The 17793-nt window shown below is 43.6% G+C and overlaps 1 protein-coding gene across 1 annotated transcript in view; it reads left to right on the forward strand.

Annotated features, from left to right (window-relative positions):
* Positions 1-12156: 12156 nt before the first annotated feature.
* GAS6 (growth arrest specific 6) overlaps positions 12157-17793 on the forward strand; it is a 71994-nt gene continuing 66357 nt past the window's right edge. The window contains exons 1-2 of the mRNA XM_032777823.2: positions 12157-12247; positions 12875-13041. Of these exons, the coding sequence (XP_032633714.1) occupies positions 12178-12247; positions 12875-13041 (237 nt within the window). The 5' untranslated portion in view covers positions 12157-12177. The remainder of the gene's footprint in view (positions 12248-12874; positions 13042-17793) is intronic.

The following is a 17793-nucleotide window of genomic DNA, read 5'->3' on the forward strand; positions in this document are numbered from 1 at the left end:
TAGAATTGTAGAACTGGAAGGGACCTCGACAAATCTTTTAGTCCAGTCCCCTAACCCTCAAGGCAGGACTAAGTATTATCTAGACCAGGGGTGGCCAAACTGTGGCTCTTTTACAGTTAAAGTGCGGCTTGCAGAGCACCCTGTGCTCTGCTTACCAAATTGTGGGCTAGGGAGCTCAGGGCTTCTACTCAGTGGAGGGGCTAGGAGCTTCTGCCAGAGATGATGGGGAGGGGGACAGATTGGAGTGGGGGCATAATTTAAAAGTTCACCCCACCAACAGCCTGAGTCATGCCCCCCCAGGCACACACACTCTTTTACTCTCTGTGGCCCCTCCCTGCAGCTCCCAGGTGTTAGCTCCGCCTGGAGAGGCAGCGACAAACTGCTGGGAACTGCAGGGAAGGGCCGCTGCTTTAGCTCCATGGGGAGAGGCAGCAGCAAAAGCAGTGCCTCTCTCTGTTGACTCATATTTAGCTTGTGATCCACTATGACCCCCAGATCCGTTTCTGCAGTACTCCTTCCTAGGCAGTCATTTCCCATTTTGTATGTGTGCAACTGATTGTTCCCTCCTAAGTAGAGTACTTTGCATTTGTGTTTATTGAATTTCATCCTATTTACTTCATACCATTTCTTCAGTTTGTCCAGATCATTTTGAATTTTAATGCTATTCTCCAAAGCACTTGCAACCCCTCCCAGCTTGGTATCATCCACAAACTTTTTAAGCGTGCTCTCTATGCCATTATCTAAATCATTGATGAAGGTATTGAAAAGAACTGGATCCTGATTCTAAGGCACTGTACAAATATCTCAATCATGATCATAATCTAACTTCTTCTGTGAAATTTTATTTGACATTGGCTGCTTAAAATATAGTCAAAACTCCCCTTAATGAACTCAATCTTTGATGTCTGGGACCCATAGCAAAAGTTTCTGGTTCAATAATTTTAAAATTAGATTATAATTTAATGAGTCCTGGTTTTTCCTTCAGTTTCAGTTGTTGCCTGCAGTAGACCAAGAAAGAAGGTTATGCATAAGAGAAGAATCATTGACTGGATGAAATTGGCCCCTCTGTAGCAGACACCACAAGACAGCTCACATCCTCAAAATAGGGCTTAAATGGAATTTAGTTGCTACATAGGCATTGGACTGGGTCCCTCCATTGGGGTCAGTTTCTCCCTGTGAGTATAAATGTAGCATGTGCAGTCTTTCCCAATGGTACTGTCTTCCCAATGGGCCCAATCATCTTTTCCTATAGGAAAGCCCACAGACTGGGACTAAAGGAGAGGAAACCTCAGAGAGGCTCTTCTCACAGAGATTTCTCCCCATTTATTCCATCTGGAGGCGAGTTTGACTCCCTTCCAATGGAACAGACTGCAGGAACCTCCACAAAGCCTGTGGATTAAATAGATCCCAAAGGCTCGGCGGGGATGGAGATCCGTACCCCCATAGCAGCTCTGACCTATGCCTTGACAGTGTTGTCTCACAAACGGAGCTGCGCTGCCAGGGTATCCCCTGCCATTGCTTCCCCCCAGGGACCTCTCTTAAAAGGGGAATCTCCACTGCAAAACCGGGGACATGGAAAAATAATCAAGCTCCAGGCATTATTACATCCCCACTCTGCCTCCTCGAGGCTGCTGCAGGGACCAAGCACATCCACTCCAGTTTGCCTACCCTCTCTGCCTGTGCAGATCTTTAGGCCACCAGTGTGTGGGAACAGAAAATCCATGCGAGGATTAATATAAGGGCATGTTCAAGCCCTATGTTTTCCTATGCTCACATTATGGGCCTGAACCTGCAGATCTTACTCAGGCAAAACTCCTATTGACATCAATGGGCTATTTTGCTTGATTAAGGGCTACAGGAACTGGTCCAATAGAAGCAATATTTTTTAGACTTACAGTTAAAGATACAGTATACATGGCTACGTAGTATTAATTCTTAGGGTAATGTCTGGTTTATCTCTCTCCTTTATAAAGTCCCTATATAACACTATAAAAAAAAATCACATTAGAAAAAGAAGCCAATAGTAGCTATCCTAAAGCAGGGGCCTTACAAGGAAAAAATAAAACAGAAAAGCACATAAAAATAAGATACTAACATGCGTTTTTTTGTTGGTTTTTTTGTACAAGAATAAGAATTTATTTCAAATATCTCCTTGGTTAAGGGCAATCGCCAGGAGAAATCTGTTCTTCATGACCCTTTCTGTGATGCTCATCAACATGGTGTCTGAGTTACTCTTAACATGAATAACTTTATCACAACAGCACTGTGAAATTAGTAATCATTATCATCCGCATTATACAAAGGGAGAACCTGAAGCATGGGAAGACTAAGTGTCATGACTTGCCTAGGAAGTTTGTGGCAGGGCCAGGAATCAGAACCCATTGTCCTGAATTCTAGTCTTAACTTATGGCATAAGTCTAACTGTATGTAAGCGGGGGAATGGTCCCGCTATTGTGGGGAACTTTCCTGGCTTCTACACTATCCTGGTGAAGTGGGCTGGCGAAAGGATCTGAGTCCTCGCTCCCACTTTCTTTACCCAGAGGCCTACCTGCCCTTGAGGACCCCTCTTCCAGTCTTCTGTCTGGCAGAATCCTTGTAACCCCAACAAGGCTGGACCCAGGATTCCTGGGGGGCTCAACCCCCAACCCTGCTGTGGTCACCCAGGACAGGGGCTAGGGTGTCCCCACTCCGGGGTACTCTCTTTGCACTGCGCACCTCCCTGAACAGGGCCGGCTCCAGGCCCCAGCGCGCCGGGGCGGCATGCCGCGGGGGGCGCTCTGCCGGTTGCCAGGAGGCCGGCAGCGGCTCCAGTTGGATTCCTGCAGCAGTCCCTGCGGAGGGTCTGCTGGTCCCGGGCTCTGGTGGAGCATCTGCAGCACGCTGCGGGAGGTCCACCGGAGCCGCGGACAGCAGCGGCAGAACACCCCCCGCAGCGTGCCGCCGTGCTTGGGCAGCAAATGGCTAGAGCCAGCCTGTCCTGACCACTAATCAATCATATACAATTTAAAGCAAATACAAGTTATTTAATTAACAATTAATTTTAAAAAAGAATAAGGAAATTGGAAAGGTTAGGAACACATCACCCCGCTCTCTGGACATCAGGGCACTTCACAGTCTGTTCCTCGTAGGTCCCAGGCCTCCTCAGGCCTGGCTGTGCTCAGGGAGCTGTGGGTTGGACACTTCTCTGGTGGTGGCACACACTCTCAGGCTCTGGGTAGTAGGGACCTCTCTCCAGTGTCACCTGCTCTTGCAGGGTTATGATCCCCTCCAAGTCTGGCCGCAGGCCTCTTGGCTGAGGCGTCTCCCTGTCCTGGGCCCACTGCCCGTCCCCTTGCTTTCCCCAGTTTCACCACCCAAGCTCCGGAGTGCTCCAGCCCCAGCTCCACACTGCCTCAGCACGGCTGCTGCTGCTGCTCTGCCTTCAGCTCCCTGGGCTGCTTCTCTGGCCTCTCTGGCTCCAGTTGCTACAGCTCTGCTCCCAGGGCCGGTCTGCTCTGCAGGCTGCTTCTGTGACTCTGCTCTCAGCTCTCATCTGCTTCCTGGGCTGCTTGTCTGGCCCCTCTGGCTCTGGTTGCTGCAGCTCCCCTCCCAGGGCAGGTCTGCGCTCTCTGGGCTGCGCTCTGGCTTTTTGGGCTGCAGCTCTGCTCCTAGCAGCTTAGCTTGGGCCCCTGCTCTCTCCTTAGCTTGGCCCCACTCTGTCTGACCTAAGCAATTTCAGCTCACACGGAGGGACCCACCCTGGCCTTCTGTCTCTTTGATTAACCTGTCAATCAGGCTGACCTGGAGCACTGGCCTCTCGCCATTGTTCCTGGGGACTGTCAGTCTCAGGGTCCTGATTTGCCATCGATCCCTCCCCTTTTAGTGCTGGGAGCTAGCAACCGAACACCCCCACTGCATGTTACTAAGGGGATAACAGTCCCCTTACATATAGTACGTTTCAAATCAAAGTGGAGAGATTAACATCTGAAGTCTTGCAGGTGGCCTACTCTGAAGTTTGAGGATTCCTCAATCATCATCTTTTTTTCCACCAGTAATTTAGGCCACTCCTGCCCCATTTCACATTATTCTCCTTAACAGCTGAACACACTAGGCCCAGATCTTCAAAGGTATGTGGGTGCCTAGCTCCTACTGATTTCAATGAGAATTAAGCCAGTAAATACCTTTGAACTATGGCCCAGCTCTTTGTATTCCAGCTCTCCACAGACTTCAGTCTGTCCTTCATCAACTCAGGACTTTGGTTTTCTATTTGTAAATGGGTATCATACTTTCCTGTTCCCAGAATCTTAATTCATTAATGTTTGTAAAATGCTTGTATGGAAGATGCTGTATACCTGTCACATTTGTGTACACTTCTCATGTTTTGTTTTTGAATGTTGCTATATTCATAAACAAAAATGTTTTACCAGAGAGTTAAGCTTGATAGTATATTTCAGTGGAATCTAGCTTACACCCAAAACAATATTACTTTCTTTAAATCAATTTTACTCTTGAAAACCCCAAATATTAGAAAGCCGTGGCATTTTAAAACTTTAGCTATAGATCACTTTTGACAATATGCTTTCAGAGGCAATATATTGTTGCTCGCTAATGTATCTCCATGTCTCTACTGCAGAAACACCTAGCCGAGTTGTCTGAAACTGGGAAAGTAAAGCCATGTCTGTTAGAAACTACCTTCTTCCTAATTTTACTAAAGTATAAAAAAGCAGAATCTTATAATGTTACTAAAATGTAATTTTGGGGATTCTAATATCAATGGCCTCCATTTTCTCCCTTCCATGCTATATTTGATTCCAGGAGTTGTTTGTACCAGTAGCTATCAGAATGCTCATATAGTGGATCACTTTGTTAAAAACCCCTATATGCTCCCTCATAAGAGAGTCCAGTGAATACTACCTATTGTTCCAGTGGGCAGTGTGCTAATTCTGTTTCTCAGAGGTTTTTTTTCTAGGCATTTCCCTTTTCAACTGGTTTTTGTGAGACTTTTAAAACTCATGGTGGTCAATAACAAGGTTCAATCTGATCAGCAGCATTACCTCTGGAAACTAATTCTTCAACAGTTATAGGCATGCCTTACAGCATGCTGGTCCTCTGCTGTAACCTAATCTCAACTTCAACTTTTCTTTGTCTCCTTCAGTGAAACTTAAGGCCTGATTCACTTTATCATTTACTCTAGATATCAGGCTGTTAAAAGATAATTATTTCCCTTTTGGAAAAAAAAAACAACCCCAAACCCCACACCTTAAAAATTCAGCTTGAGCAATCATGTTTTACCTAATCAGAAAAATTTCTAATGAAAGAAAAAAAACATATATGAGCGAATTATGATTTGGGGCAATCAGCACATGAAATAAAATTAGTTTATTGAAAAAGTAAATTGCAAGGGAAAGACAGAAATGCCTCACACAACTAAATTAAAATGAATTTTCAGCTCCCCACAATTATGTCCATAGGCTCTTGCTCCGTTGATATCCCAGTATGTTGTGACATCACAGCTATAATAGACCCTTGCTGGAGCAAGTAGCTGGCCCATAGAAGGTGTAGAGCAGGCCCATTTCCATTTTGCAGCCTGCCCCTACTGGAATTCTCCTGCAAATATTCTTTGGCCACACAGGAGTAAAGATTTGGCCCAGTGGGCAAAACATTTTATTTATCAAATGTAGGAAATATATTTCTGGCTACTGTTAACAAATGTAACTCTTCAGGATATATATCTAAAATAGAAATTAACCATTTTTTTTCCTCATTAAATTTCTCCAAATAGAATCCAGAATCATGGGCCTTTTCTGCATTATTTTTGTTTACCTTTTTAATAAGGGAAAAATAGAGTGGATTTAACTTGACTTCAGCAAGGAAAAGATAAAATCTTTCTACTGTTGATAGGAAATGAGTGATTTGAATAAAATGAAGAGATGCTGGCTGATCAGCACAGTAGCTCACTGATTATTTATCAGGCTACACAGCTCTTTCAGCTTGTTGTAGGAATTTATCTTCAAGGCAAAATGTATCATCAGGCAGAAATGCTGAATCACAGTAGATATTAAAGATTTTGCTTACTTAGCAAACTATCAACCTATTGCTAGATATGTTGTTTTGGAAAACTATTTAGAGTTAGGATGCCATTAAATTATTCCTATTTAATTATACTAAGTGTGGTGTTTAAACTGGCAAATAAACTATAAGCCACATTCACAATATGTCTATATCTTCTCCTTACTTTCCTCTTTCCTTTCTCTGTGGATGCCATTATGAGAATGGTTCCCTAATTCATTCATAGCATGGAACACATCTCAACAGAGAGATCATCATGAGGACCATATCTCCTTCCGTTTATGAATCCACTCCCACAGGCAACTAACTGCTATCCCTCTGGCAACTAAAGTAATAGTTTACATGAGAAAAGTATTATTAGGAAGACAGCTAATGTATTTTTAGATCCTTTAGTGCAATTTAGCAGCTGAAAACAAGGAGAATGCCAGTGCCATGTGAACAGCCAGCTCTGAGGACCGTGAGAAAGTGCTACATGGAGCAGGGTCTGGGAACTACTGCGTTATGACAACTATTTCCTTTGTCACCAAAGCCAGTGGAAGGCAAGATGGCACCTGTTTCAAGTGTATATATTTTAAGACATCTTTAGAAAAATCAAAAGTTTGCAAGTTTGAGGGGGAAGGGGACAAATGGGGTCTCATCTGCCCTAAATTGCAAGGGCTTAAATTGTCCAGAATGCTGTGGGTGATATTCTGGCTCCGCTGAAGTCAATGGGAGTTTTGCTGTTGGTTTCAGTAGAGTCAGAATTTCAATGTACCTAAGCAATTTCTTGTTTGATTACTTATTAAAGTTAATGAGTACTATAAGCAAGTGAGGGGTCAGGGCCCCATTTCAGAGGCAATGGTGGAAGAGTGTGTATGTGTGTCTGTGTGTGTCCCCCAAAGAAAATTCAGCTGGTCTCTGGACAAATCTACTTACCACTTTGGGTTTAATATGTTACACACTATAGGGGGTGTATATTGATAATTATAGTTTTGCTACAATTTTTTCCTATTTTTAAAATTTCCTTGACAGTTTTTTCTTCTTTTTTTGAACTTCTCAGTAGTAATGTATGGAGAAGTGATATGAGCATTTAGGGGAGGGTATGATGGACATATTGTTTTCGATCAAGAAATAAATTATGCATTTTCTTGTAAAATACTATATATGAATTTTGCTTAGGGCTGGATAACTGTATGACCCATATTTGTTATAATAAAACTTTGACTTACATGGCACTGATGATGCTCAGCTCCTTAATACCTGATCTAGTCCAATTGACTGATTACCGAAGCTGTATTTGGATTGCAGTTGCCCAGGAATATGAGGATTGTTTTCCCAAGAGTCAAGAGGGGAAGTTGGCGAAAGCAGGCTGGGCTGCTACATTTTTCCTGAGAGGGAAAGGAAGAGAAGGGAGTGGAACCTTCCAATTTGTGAAGACCTGAGCAGCTCCGGCCTGTTCCATTTCCTTCCCCACCTCTCCATTCTCCTCCCCTCCCTTGTTATGAAAACATAGCAGTTCATTCTGCTTCCTTCCTCCTAATTGCTCACTAGTAGTAAGATCATGGTAGCTGGTCCATGCACAATGTAGATCCACTGGTCCAAAATTCTGGATTGAGGAGAGCAGTAGGCCATGTCCACTAATCCCTTCCTTCAACCGTTGTAGTATCAAATTAGGTGTCTGCAGGCTGGGACTAAGGATTCTGTACTTCAGCACTAGACGTTTGGCCTCAATAATCAGTCCAGGGGCTGATCCCATCACACAATGCACTCTACCTCAGGATTTGGCCCTAAAATTACCAGGACATTTGTAATAGTTGAGGTGACCTTGCCTAGAGGGCAAGTGTGTCCCAGAATTATCATCTCATTTTGCTAATGCCTGAAGCCACTTTTGAATTTTAATTGCAATTCTGACCTCTAATTAAAGGAAATCACACTGAGCTGAATCCAAGACAGTCTCAGTGGGGACAACTTTAGAGCTTCCTGTCCTTGAAAACTATGGTTTATTTCCCAGCATCAGACTTGGAACTGCAGTTCATAACAGTAAGCAGCAAATTCCAGATCTTAATGTGCTAAGTATATTTTGGCACATTCCCAACTGGTAGTGTGATTAGGTCAAGAATCCTGAATTCTACCTGCTTAGTTGTAAGGATTTTCACATTTAAATACACTATTTTCCACCACCTTTAAATTTTAAAAATATTCTGATATGATGTAATTTCACATTTTTTGCTATACAGAATGTAGAAAATTTTGCAACTGTAATTTACACCGTTTCAGTAGAGACCAAAGGAGGAAGGTGATGGAACAATCCTATCATTCAGGGCTGCTGGAACAATTTTCATTGTGCTGAGAGCCATTGAACCAAACTGTAAACCCTATATGTAACGGAAACCACTTCAAGCCAGGGGGTGTGGCAGCACCTCTAGTCCCAGCACCTATGCTATCATTAGGCTTGGAAGGATTAGATTTTCACTGGTGTAAATGTTGATTTCATCATACATATACAAACCAACACAATATTTCCACTGCTAATTGAAATTTACTTCTTCTTGAGAACTTATTAGAGATTGATATAAGGATATTTACTTCATATATTTTGACATGTGATGTTGCCAATTTGTGTGTTTTTTAAACCATTATAAAACTTTACGTTTTTTTGAATCTCATCATCTATTGCCATTAAATAATTGTTTGACCTTCCCCAATAATTACTGACAATTGTGATAATTTAAATAGATAATTTTAAAGCTTTTTTTCAATTTTTAACTTCAATATTATCTGTCAAATTTATATATATATATAAATAAAAAATTTATTATATATATATAAATAAAAAATTCCCCTCTCACCCCTATGGGTGGTATGTGTCTTCCTCAACCTCGGGTCCTCTACCAGAGGCCTGGGAGTTTGAGGGTTCTGTGCAGTATCTTAGCTGTTCCTAGCACTGCACTCTTCTGGACAGAGAGCTCTGATGTTGTTTCCTGGATCTGTTGGAGCCACTCACCAGCTTAGGGTCACTGCCCCGAGTGCTCTACCACACACTGGGACCACTTGGCCTCACTTTCCAAATCTCTCTATTCCTCTTTCAGCCCTGGACGTTTCTCAGCTTCTCATATTCCTTCTTCCTAGATTTGCGTCACTTGCACTGCTATATCTATCACCACCCGCTAGTCTTCTGGTCCTTGTCATTCCCCGATGTGTTGATTGGCCAGTACCAACTGCGTGTCCGTCTGGATCTGAAGTCCACATGAACTGAGCTCTGCTATCTCACAACCTTCTGTGGAATCTCCATCTGGTCTTGGAGGGTCAGCCATATGCTGTGCAGATGGTCTCAGTACACAATGCAGCCACTTGGTTGTGCCGTTCAGTGTATCTGTCTGCCTGCATTTACTCCTGCCACTAGTTGTTGGAACTGTCGTTCTGAGGCCTTCTGCACAGTCTGCACCTTGGTCCTCTCTAAAAAACTGTGGTAGACTCTGCTTCAAGTGGATCTGTTGCTCAGTGCCTGATTCTGTGCCGTCATGATCAGTGCCTCATGCTTGTCCTTTAGTCCAGCCCTTCAGCACTGGTGGATTTCCCAATGTCACCCACCTCAGCTATATGTCGATGGTACTCCCTGCAGGGTCTTGTTTCCATGCACTTCTGTCTGTTTGTCTTCCTCCATGTCTGCTGCTCCTCAGCTCTCTCAGCAGCTCATCTCTTGGGGCATCTTACTGATCGTAGCCTGGATGACTCCGGGTTTGTAGGCAGGGGCTGGAACACTCACCAGCCTGCCGCGCTTTCTTCTGGCTCAGGCTATACCGCAACTGCTATAGCGTAAGTGGTTAAAGACCGCACCTTTGATACGAACCTGCGGAGTTCAATCCTGGTTGGTACCCGAACTATTCAGTAGGGTCTGGGCATAAAACCCCTACACTTTTCACTGCCTACCTCAAATATGAGAGTGATCACAAACTAGGAGAGTCAATGCCGGCTTGGATGTTCGCCCGGATTAACAAGGTCCGCGCCAGATGCTGAGGAACCAGGACAATCTGACGATAAGTGGGCTACTGGAACAAACCATTTATGGATGAGACAAGAGAACCTGGAATATATATATGTCTGCCAAAGCCTAGCTATCACTTCTAATACGTCAGGTCAGAAGCATTTTGGCCATGTGGGGAAACTGGACCAGCTATAGGATAAAGATCTTCAGTCTCCAATGAGGTCAGGCTAGCATTTTTCTTGAGCAACACAATACTTAGTAGGATGATAAAGAGTCCCTGTCATGCACCTAGCTGATGGAGTGCTGTACATGGGAAAATAATTCCTTCCTGACCACCACAGATGACCATCTTTTATCTTGAAGCATGATTTCTGATCACCCATTTACTCTTATCAGTATCTTAGCTCGCATTTTACAACTACATTCTGTAACTACAAATGTTATCACAAAATTAACCAATTTTTAAAATATCCAGTTACAGCATTTGACTGAATGATGCCCTTTAGCAGCGATTCTTTACAGACTAAGAATACATGGCATAAAGATGAGATATCTATAATTTGTTCAAAATGTAAATATTCCTTTGTTTTTTTGGTAAGGGACCAGGTAAAGAAGAGTGACTGACCAATACTTTTCAGAAGATTGAACACTTTACTCAAATCCCCTCTAAGTCTTTTCCTTACTAGTCTAAATAATACTAAATTGTGTAGTCTCTTATCAAGGACAACCATATTCCTAGCCATCTGTGCTGCCCTTCTCAGCACCTTTGTCTTCTCTGCTATATATCTTTTAACATGCAGTGACCTACAAGCTCATACATGCAACTGAAGATTTCTGTGCCCATACAGAACATCTTTAAAGTCAATCAGAGCATAAAAAAGTGGACACACTGGCAGAATATCATTGTTCCATATAGTGTAAATTTAATATTTTATGCATTACTTTTCTATCCTTTTTCATGTCCTTAGAACTAATTTCATGTTTTAACTGCTACTGTGTTCTGGGCAGGAAAGTATATGCATATTCAAATATCTTATTTATTTAAAATATTAAAACATCATGTATTGATCAACAAGTTTAGCGAAATGTTTTTGCCTATTTACATAAGCCTGAAAACTGCAGGTATTTTGAAGCATTTACTGCATCACTATGCCACCTGGGAGTTTAACTGCTGATGAGTCATAAGTGATTGGCAGATATGGGAATACACCATTTTGGTTAAATCAACATCTAAGTAATCTCCAAGTTTTCCCCTTAAAGGCCATTAGCTGAAAATTTAAAACTGAAAAGTGTAACCTTTATTTGTGAAGAAAAATATATAGGGAGGAAATAATCTAAGCACCCTATTTCAACTAGAACTGGGTTTGGTTTGACCTCTAATTCGCTTTATTCCCACTAATAGTTGTAATCAATTTACATTTAATCTGATTCCAGGGAGGAATTCCTCCCCCCCAACTTTTGGGGTAAACTTTTAGCTTATCAATATATCTTCCTTTCAGGTATTCGAACAATACGTTGCTCACTTAGCTCTTCTAAATCACTTAAATATCAATCTTACAGATATTTACACACGTGCTTGATTTATGCACAAAACTAGTCCCACTGCAGTAAATCCTCAAAGCTGAGCCTTAAACCTGCGAGCAGTTGCGTTCAATGGGATTGCTGAGGTGGTGCATAAAGCTGTTTGCAGAACCGGGGCCGTAGATTTCCAGGGTTCAGGTACTACGGGGGCGAATGCAAACCAAGGCGGCGAGTTGAGCGACAGCCAGAGATGAGATGCAAAGGGAGAGCCCTTGCACAACGCATGGATGCGCTATGGCCGGGGCTGTTTTTAAAGGGGCTACGCACTGAGCTGCGGTAGGCACCTGAGGGCCCCGGCAGTTCAGTCCCCGCTGCACTGTCCCTGTGTGCAGCTCGTCTCCATGCGCCCGCCCTCCATGTCCCGCGGCGCTGCTGCACCGAGCCAGAGGCTATAGGTGTGTCCGCGCGGCCCGGCAGGTCCAAATGATTGGGCGAGAGCAGCGCGAGCGACTCCCCTGCCGGGTTCTGCTGCAGCCTGCACGCGCGCGCGCTCGCCTCGCTCCCACAGTAGCCGCGCTCTCCCCGCTCGCGCCGGACCGCCCCGCTCCGCTCCTGCAGCTCCCGCAGCCGGGCACTGCCGCAGCATGGCGCAGCCCGCGGCCGCCCTCGGGGCTGCTCTCCTGCTCATCCTGCTGGCTACGGACTCCTCGCCCAGTGAGTGCCTCGGGGGCCGCCGCCCAGCCCAGGGGGCAAAACAACGCCCCTCGCCGGGACCCACCTCCCCCGCAGCAATGCAACATCCCCGTGTGCGGGGGGAAGCAGCAGCAGCTCCCCCCTTTTCTCCCAAGGGCACCCGGAGAGCGTTTGGCGGGACGGGGGAGGGGATGATGGAGGGGTACTGGCATTGTTGCATGGGCAGGACTAGGGGGGGCATGGCTGGGTGCACGCGTGGGGCGTGGGTCTAGGGGGCTGGAGGGGCAGGCAGGGTGTGAGCGCACCCCTGGGGCATTGCACAGGGGGGCGCGTGGTGCAATGCCGCGTCTGCCCGGTGTTTGGGGAGGGGGGTGTATGATTGTGTCTCGTGCGGGCAGGCGCTGCGGAGAGGACGTGCTAGTGGCGGTGCTTGGTGGGGAGTGACTTGGTGTCTGTGCAGCAGGGGGGTGCGTGTCGCAAGGTGTCTGGAGCGGGGCCGGACTGCTGTGACGCGGGCTCGCCTTTGTGAGGGGGTGCTCGCTCGTGGCATCGTGCTCCTGCCCTGTGCGGTGCCCAGCCGGCGGGTTGGATTTGAGTCCTGTATTTATCACTGCTTTCCCCTTGCCCGGTGTTTGTCTGTGGCCGCAGCCGTGCTGCTGAGCGCCCCGGAGGCTGCCCAGTTCTTGCGGCAGAGGCAGCGCCGAGCCTACCAGATCTTCGAGGAGACTAAGCAAGGCCACCTGGAGCGGGAGTGCGTAGAGGAGCTGTGCAACAAGGAAGAAGCCAGGGAAGTGTTTGAAAACGACCCCGAGACGGTAAGAGTGATGAGTCGAGCTGCCGATATATTGGGGTTTTACTGACAGTCTGTCGCTCCCCGGCAACAGCTGGAATGAGGGCGCCAGCTGTCTGCACAGCTGGGGAAGTTGTTTAGGGGAGGAGGAGAACCATTAGATAAATAACTGAAACCACAGCATAATCAGCGCTTCCTTCAGTAGGGTTGTGTGAGTGTTGTCAGGCCAAGCAAATACAGTTTAAAAAAAATCTGGATACATTTACTGGGCTGATATAATTTGACATGAGATTCCTATTTAAAATATCACTATTCTGAGTTCAAACTTAAAGGGCTAAATTCACCCTGGTGTAACTCCAGCGAGTCAAGGGAGTTGCATCAAGGTGACAGTGTTACAGTATTTTTGTCTGGACACCTTTGTCTCCCTCTTCCCCCTCATCCTCCCCATCCCTTGAAACCCCAGGCATTTAAAATCGTTTTAGCTGTGTCCCAAAACAATGTCATCAAAGAAATTTCATGAACAAATACATCATAAATACTCTTTAAAACTTTCAAGCCTTTTTTTAGTGAGTATTTTGTTTGTGGTTTAAGATTGGGATTGCTCTAAGTAAGAAAGTGGAGGCTGGAAATAATGACTTTTATAGCATTTTTAATAACATGGCATTGTGGTAAATCTGCACGTCATCTAGCTTCACACTCAGTCACAGCCTACAAAAACAATGTAAAGTCCTCACGAATCTTGAGTATTCTCTTTCTGTGGCACTTTGTATGGTTATGGTTGTCTTGTTTTACTAAAGTTTGCTTCTTTTCTTTTCCAGTTAGCTTGCACCTTCTGGGTGTGCTGTTTTGAACAGGCTGCCCCCTTTCAGGGATTATCAGGGATTAGTTTTGTGGTAGGAAGTGAATTTCTTGGAGAGATGAGGCTTGATATTGCACAATGTGTTCATGTTAATAGTTTGATGCTTTTTTTAGTGGGCGGAGATACATAGTTCAGGGTTAGGGGCGGGGAGATGGGGAAGGACTTGGCTTTTCCTCTTGACTTAATGTTTTATATTTAAATGAAAACATGTCTTGACATGTATACTTTAATAGGCTAACAGTGCACTGAATGCCCTACATCACAATGCAGTGGATAGTTGCAAATTGTGGTCCTTTTTACTTTTGCTTTGTAACAGATTCTAATACTGGTTTTTCTTCTATCTGCAGTTCAGAGTTTAAGATCAAACTCCTGTTTAGTTAGGTCCACTAAGTGTCTGTTACACTCCTGCCTGCGTGGTTACGTTTGTACCTAGATACAATACGTTTGGTGCTCTGTAAAATACATAGATTGAATTCAATACAAACACTTATAATGGGGTATCAGACTGGCTGACACAATTATTTTCCATATTCCCATTGAGCTAAAATGTTTTAGTAGAATCTTGCACTCATTCAGTGTAGTTGTGCAGAAAAAATATATCTAAAATGTGAACTTTGACCTTCAGTAAATAAAGTTAATCTGAGGTCACCACTTGTATTTATTGGATTTTAGCCAAGAAATTGGTGAGGGTGAGCAAGTGTATGGCGTACTCACAGACTTGTTCACTGGAAGGGTAGGCTGCTGTAAACATATATAATGATTATGAAGAATAATACTTGGCAGTTATTTCACACTTTTGAAAATTATAAAGCTTTATTCCTATTATGAAGACAATGAAGTCATTTGGGTTTTACATCTCCTCTATAATTATAAATAAATTCCCTGAGACCTAGCCATGTTATTTAAGTACCTTTTGAATAACAAATATTTTGCAGTTGATAATGCTTTGTTTTATATTTGTGGATTTATTTTATTTTATTGCAGCTGTTTTGGTCTCTTTCTAATTTTGGGGGGAAAAAAGCTTATAAGGGAATATTGTCAAGGTTACGGGCCTCTAATATTTGTATCCACTTGCATATTCTACATGCACCCAAAATGTTATGTTTTAAAATGCCCCAAGCTCTGTAGGTCCTCTCCTGAGACAGCCACCAGCCCACCCAGAGTGCTGAATTTGTTAGGAATTTGCACATGTAGTTTTTGCCTGAGACAAATCTTACGCCCCTTCCAGTCTAGTTGCAGATCAGTATGTGGCATGGAGACAGCATTTGTGCTGCTGGACAGTCAACTAAGGATTATGGACAGAGGTAAAACACCTATGCCATTATTACTACATCTATTGGCAGCCTACAGTGCTATTAATCATAAACTAGCAGGGATAGATGAAGTCCCATTCAGGGAACACTATTGCTTCTTTGACAGAGCTTAGGAGATTTTGATGGCCAGTTGTTCTTATCATTTAGTGCTCTCATCTGTAGAACCGCACATGGCTTAATCTTGTCCCCTCTCCTTCTTTACTTTTATATGAGACAACTGAGGGGATTTGCTAGATGCTATGATCTATGATGCTATTAATACGCAGATGATAGTCTTACCTTGTTGACAGAGAGAATCAGGGACCTATGAGAAACAGCTGGCTCAGACTCAGTTCAGGAAAGATGGAAATGAAGTTAGATTGCAGTTTGAGTAATTGCACTAGCTGTGACCTCATCTCTTAGCAGAGGAAGTCTGTCCTCAAGTTGTTCAGGATGGCTGTAGATTGCATCTTTATTTCTTGGATGTGGGCCGAATCACAGCGATCTATGCTTTGGTCATATCAAGAAGAGACTACTGTAGTGTATTCTACGGCTGATCCTGAAGGCTAACCAGTAAGCGTAACTGGTTCAACAGACATCTATAAATTGTGGACTACATCATTCCAACACTCTGATTTATGCAGTGGGGCTTAACCAGCCCCAGATCTACTCCAAGCTCCTGATCGTTATCTTTAAAGCACTGGAAGAGCATGGGCATAGTCACATGAATAACTGCTTCTCATTACACTTTTTGGAGCCTAAGATAGCTTACACTGACCTAACTATAGAAGTGTCTACACTTACATTTTGCTCCTGCAGACGTAACTGCCGTGCTATGCCGACTTAATAACTCCACTTCTATGAGTGGTGTAGAGTCAAGGTCGATGTAGTTAGGTTGACACGGTGTCAGTATAGACACCACGTTGCTTATGTTGACTATTACCGGCTTTCAGTGCCCCACACTGACAGTACAATTGATGCAAGCACTCCTGATGAGGACACTCACTGCTGACACAAGGAGCAAAATGCAGATGCGCCCAAGCGATGTAATTACTGCAGTGACTGTATGCTGATATAAATTGTCATCTTAATTTTGTCGTGTAGACACAGTCTAAGATTTAGTCTAAACTAAGGGCTTGTCTACACAAGGTAGCTAGAGCATAGTAAACAAGGGTGTGAATTTAGTGCAGAGTAGCTAGTATGCTTTGACTCCCCTTGTGAACATTCGTATTGCACACTAAACCTTGGGCAGTTGAGTTTAATTCATTTCCAAAGTGTAAGCTCATGCGCACAGAGGCACTCTTAGCACGTAGTAAGAGAGACTACAGGGGGAGTTGGTGCAGAATAGCTAGCTACTGCAGGCTTCTCCTTATGTAGACAAACCCTTAGATTTAAAGAAATGATATGAAATCATATTAGCTAGTTCAGTTTAATGCCTTCAAAAACCTCTAGTCAAGACAAGGCAAGTTGTACTTCAGTATGCGCTAAGCTGGTCAAGTGAAAAGCCTAGATTTCCTGCTAATCCTATAAAGTTTGCTCCAGAGCCAATTTTGGATTTTTATCTTGTGGAAAGATAGCTCTGTTGACCCAATAAACAGAAATGAAACATTTTGACTTGCACCTACAGTAGGTAGGATGACTACATGGTTGTCATTTTGGTGTCTTGCACACATTGTTTTATTGACCAACTCTTTGGAAACACACCTGCAAACAGATGTTAGCAAAGACGTAAACGCTCTTAAATCTGAATGGTGGTGTTGCCACATTTGTGATTACTTGAATCAACTGCTAGTCATATTATACCAGGTAGGGTTAAATAACCATTTATTTGCAAGTAAATACAGCTTTTTGTTTTATATTAGGGAGAATATTGACTAGTCCCAGACTGGAGGAGGGAAGATCATTTGTTACATTTCTAGTCTGAATTTTTTTCCTACCCTTAAAAGAAAACAAGATTGTAGTATCTGTATGACTATAAATGGTAAAAACAAATACATGCTACATTGGCGTAGTCTTGCAGCCTATCTTTTCAATGAAGCCTATTGCGGGATCTTTATATATTGCTGCAGAACTCCTGGGTAGGCTGAAATCTTTTGGCAGGTAAAAGAGGCAAGTAAAATAATCAGAGAGAATTTCAACAGATAATATTGATAGAGAAAAATAAGAAAGGGAGCATGTTAATGGAGGAGGATTGCGTTCTAGTGCAACATTTTAAATAAATGAGCTAGGTGTGATAAATAAGGTTGAAGTTGCAAAACATCTCGGATGCAGAGATAAGAATGTTATCTTAGTTAACATGTTGATGAGGGCCTTTATGAAAGGCAGTAATACACAAATATTTGCCTGTAGTATTCCGTCAGCCACTATTAGCTTGCTGATAAACTGGTCTGGAATTTGGCTGACCTATTCCTAAAATGGAATTTCTACAATTGTATGAGTAGAATGAAGGGTGCAAGGGAAAGTAATTAGCAATTTTTTAGTGATCATGGATTTTACTTTTTAAAAAGTGTGATAGGTCAGCTTGGTATGGGGGGTGGAGTGTAGGATGCGGTCTCTTGTTTTCGTCAATTGTTGTTGCTACTGAGCTGCCACAGCAGCTATTTGTCACAATAGTCATTTGTTTTCA

Source organism: Chelonoidis abingdonii, chromosome 1, assembly GCF_003597395.2.
Source record: "Chelonoidis abingdonii isolate Lonesome George chromosome 1, CheloAbing_2.0, whole genome shotgun sequence".
Lineage (NCBI taxonomy): Eukaryota > Metazoa > Chordata > Testudines > Testudinidae > Chelonoidis > Chelonoidis abingdonii.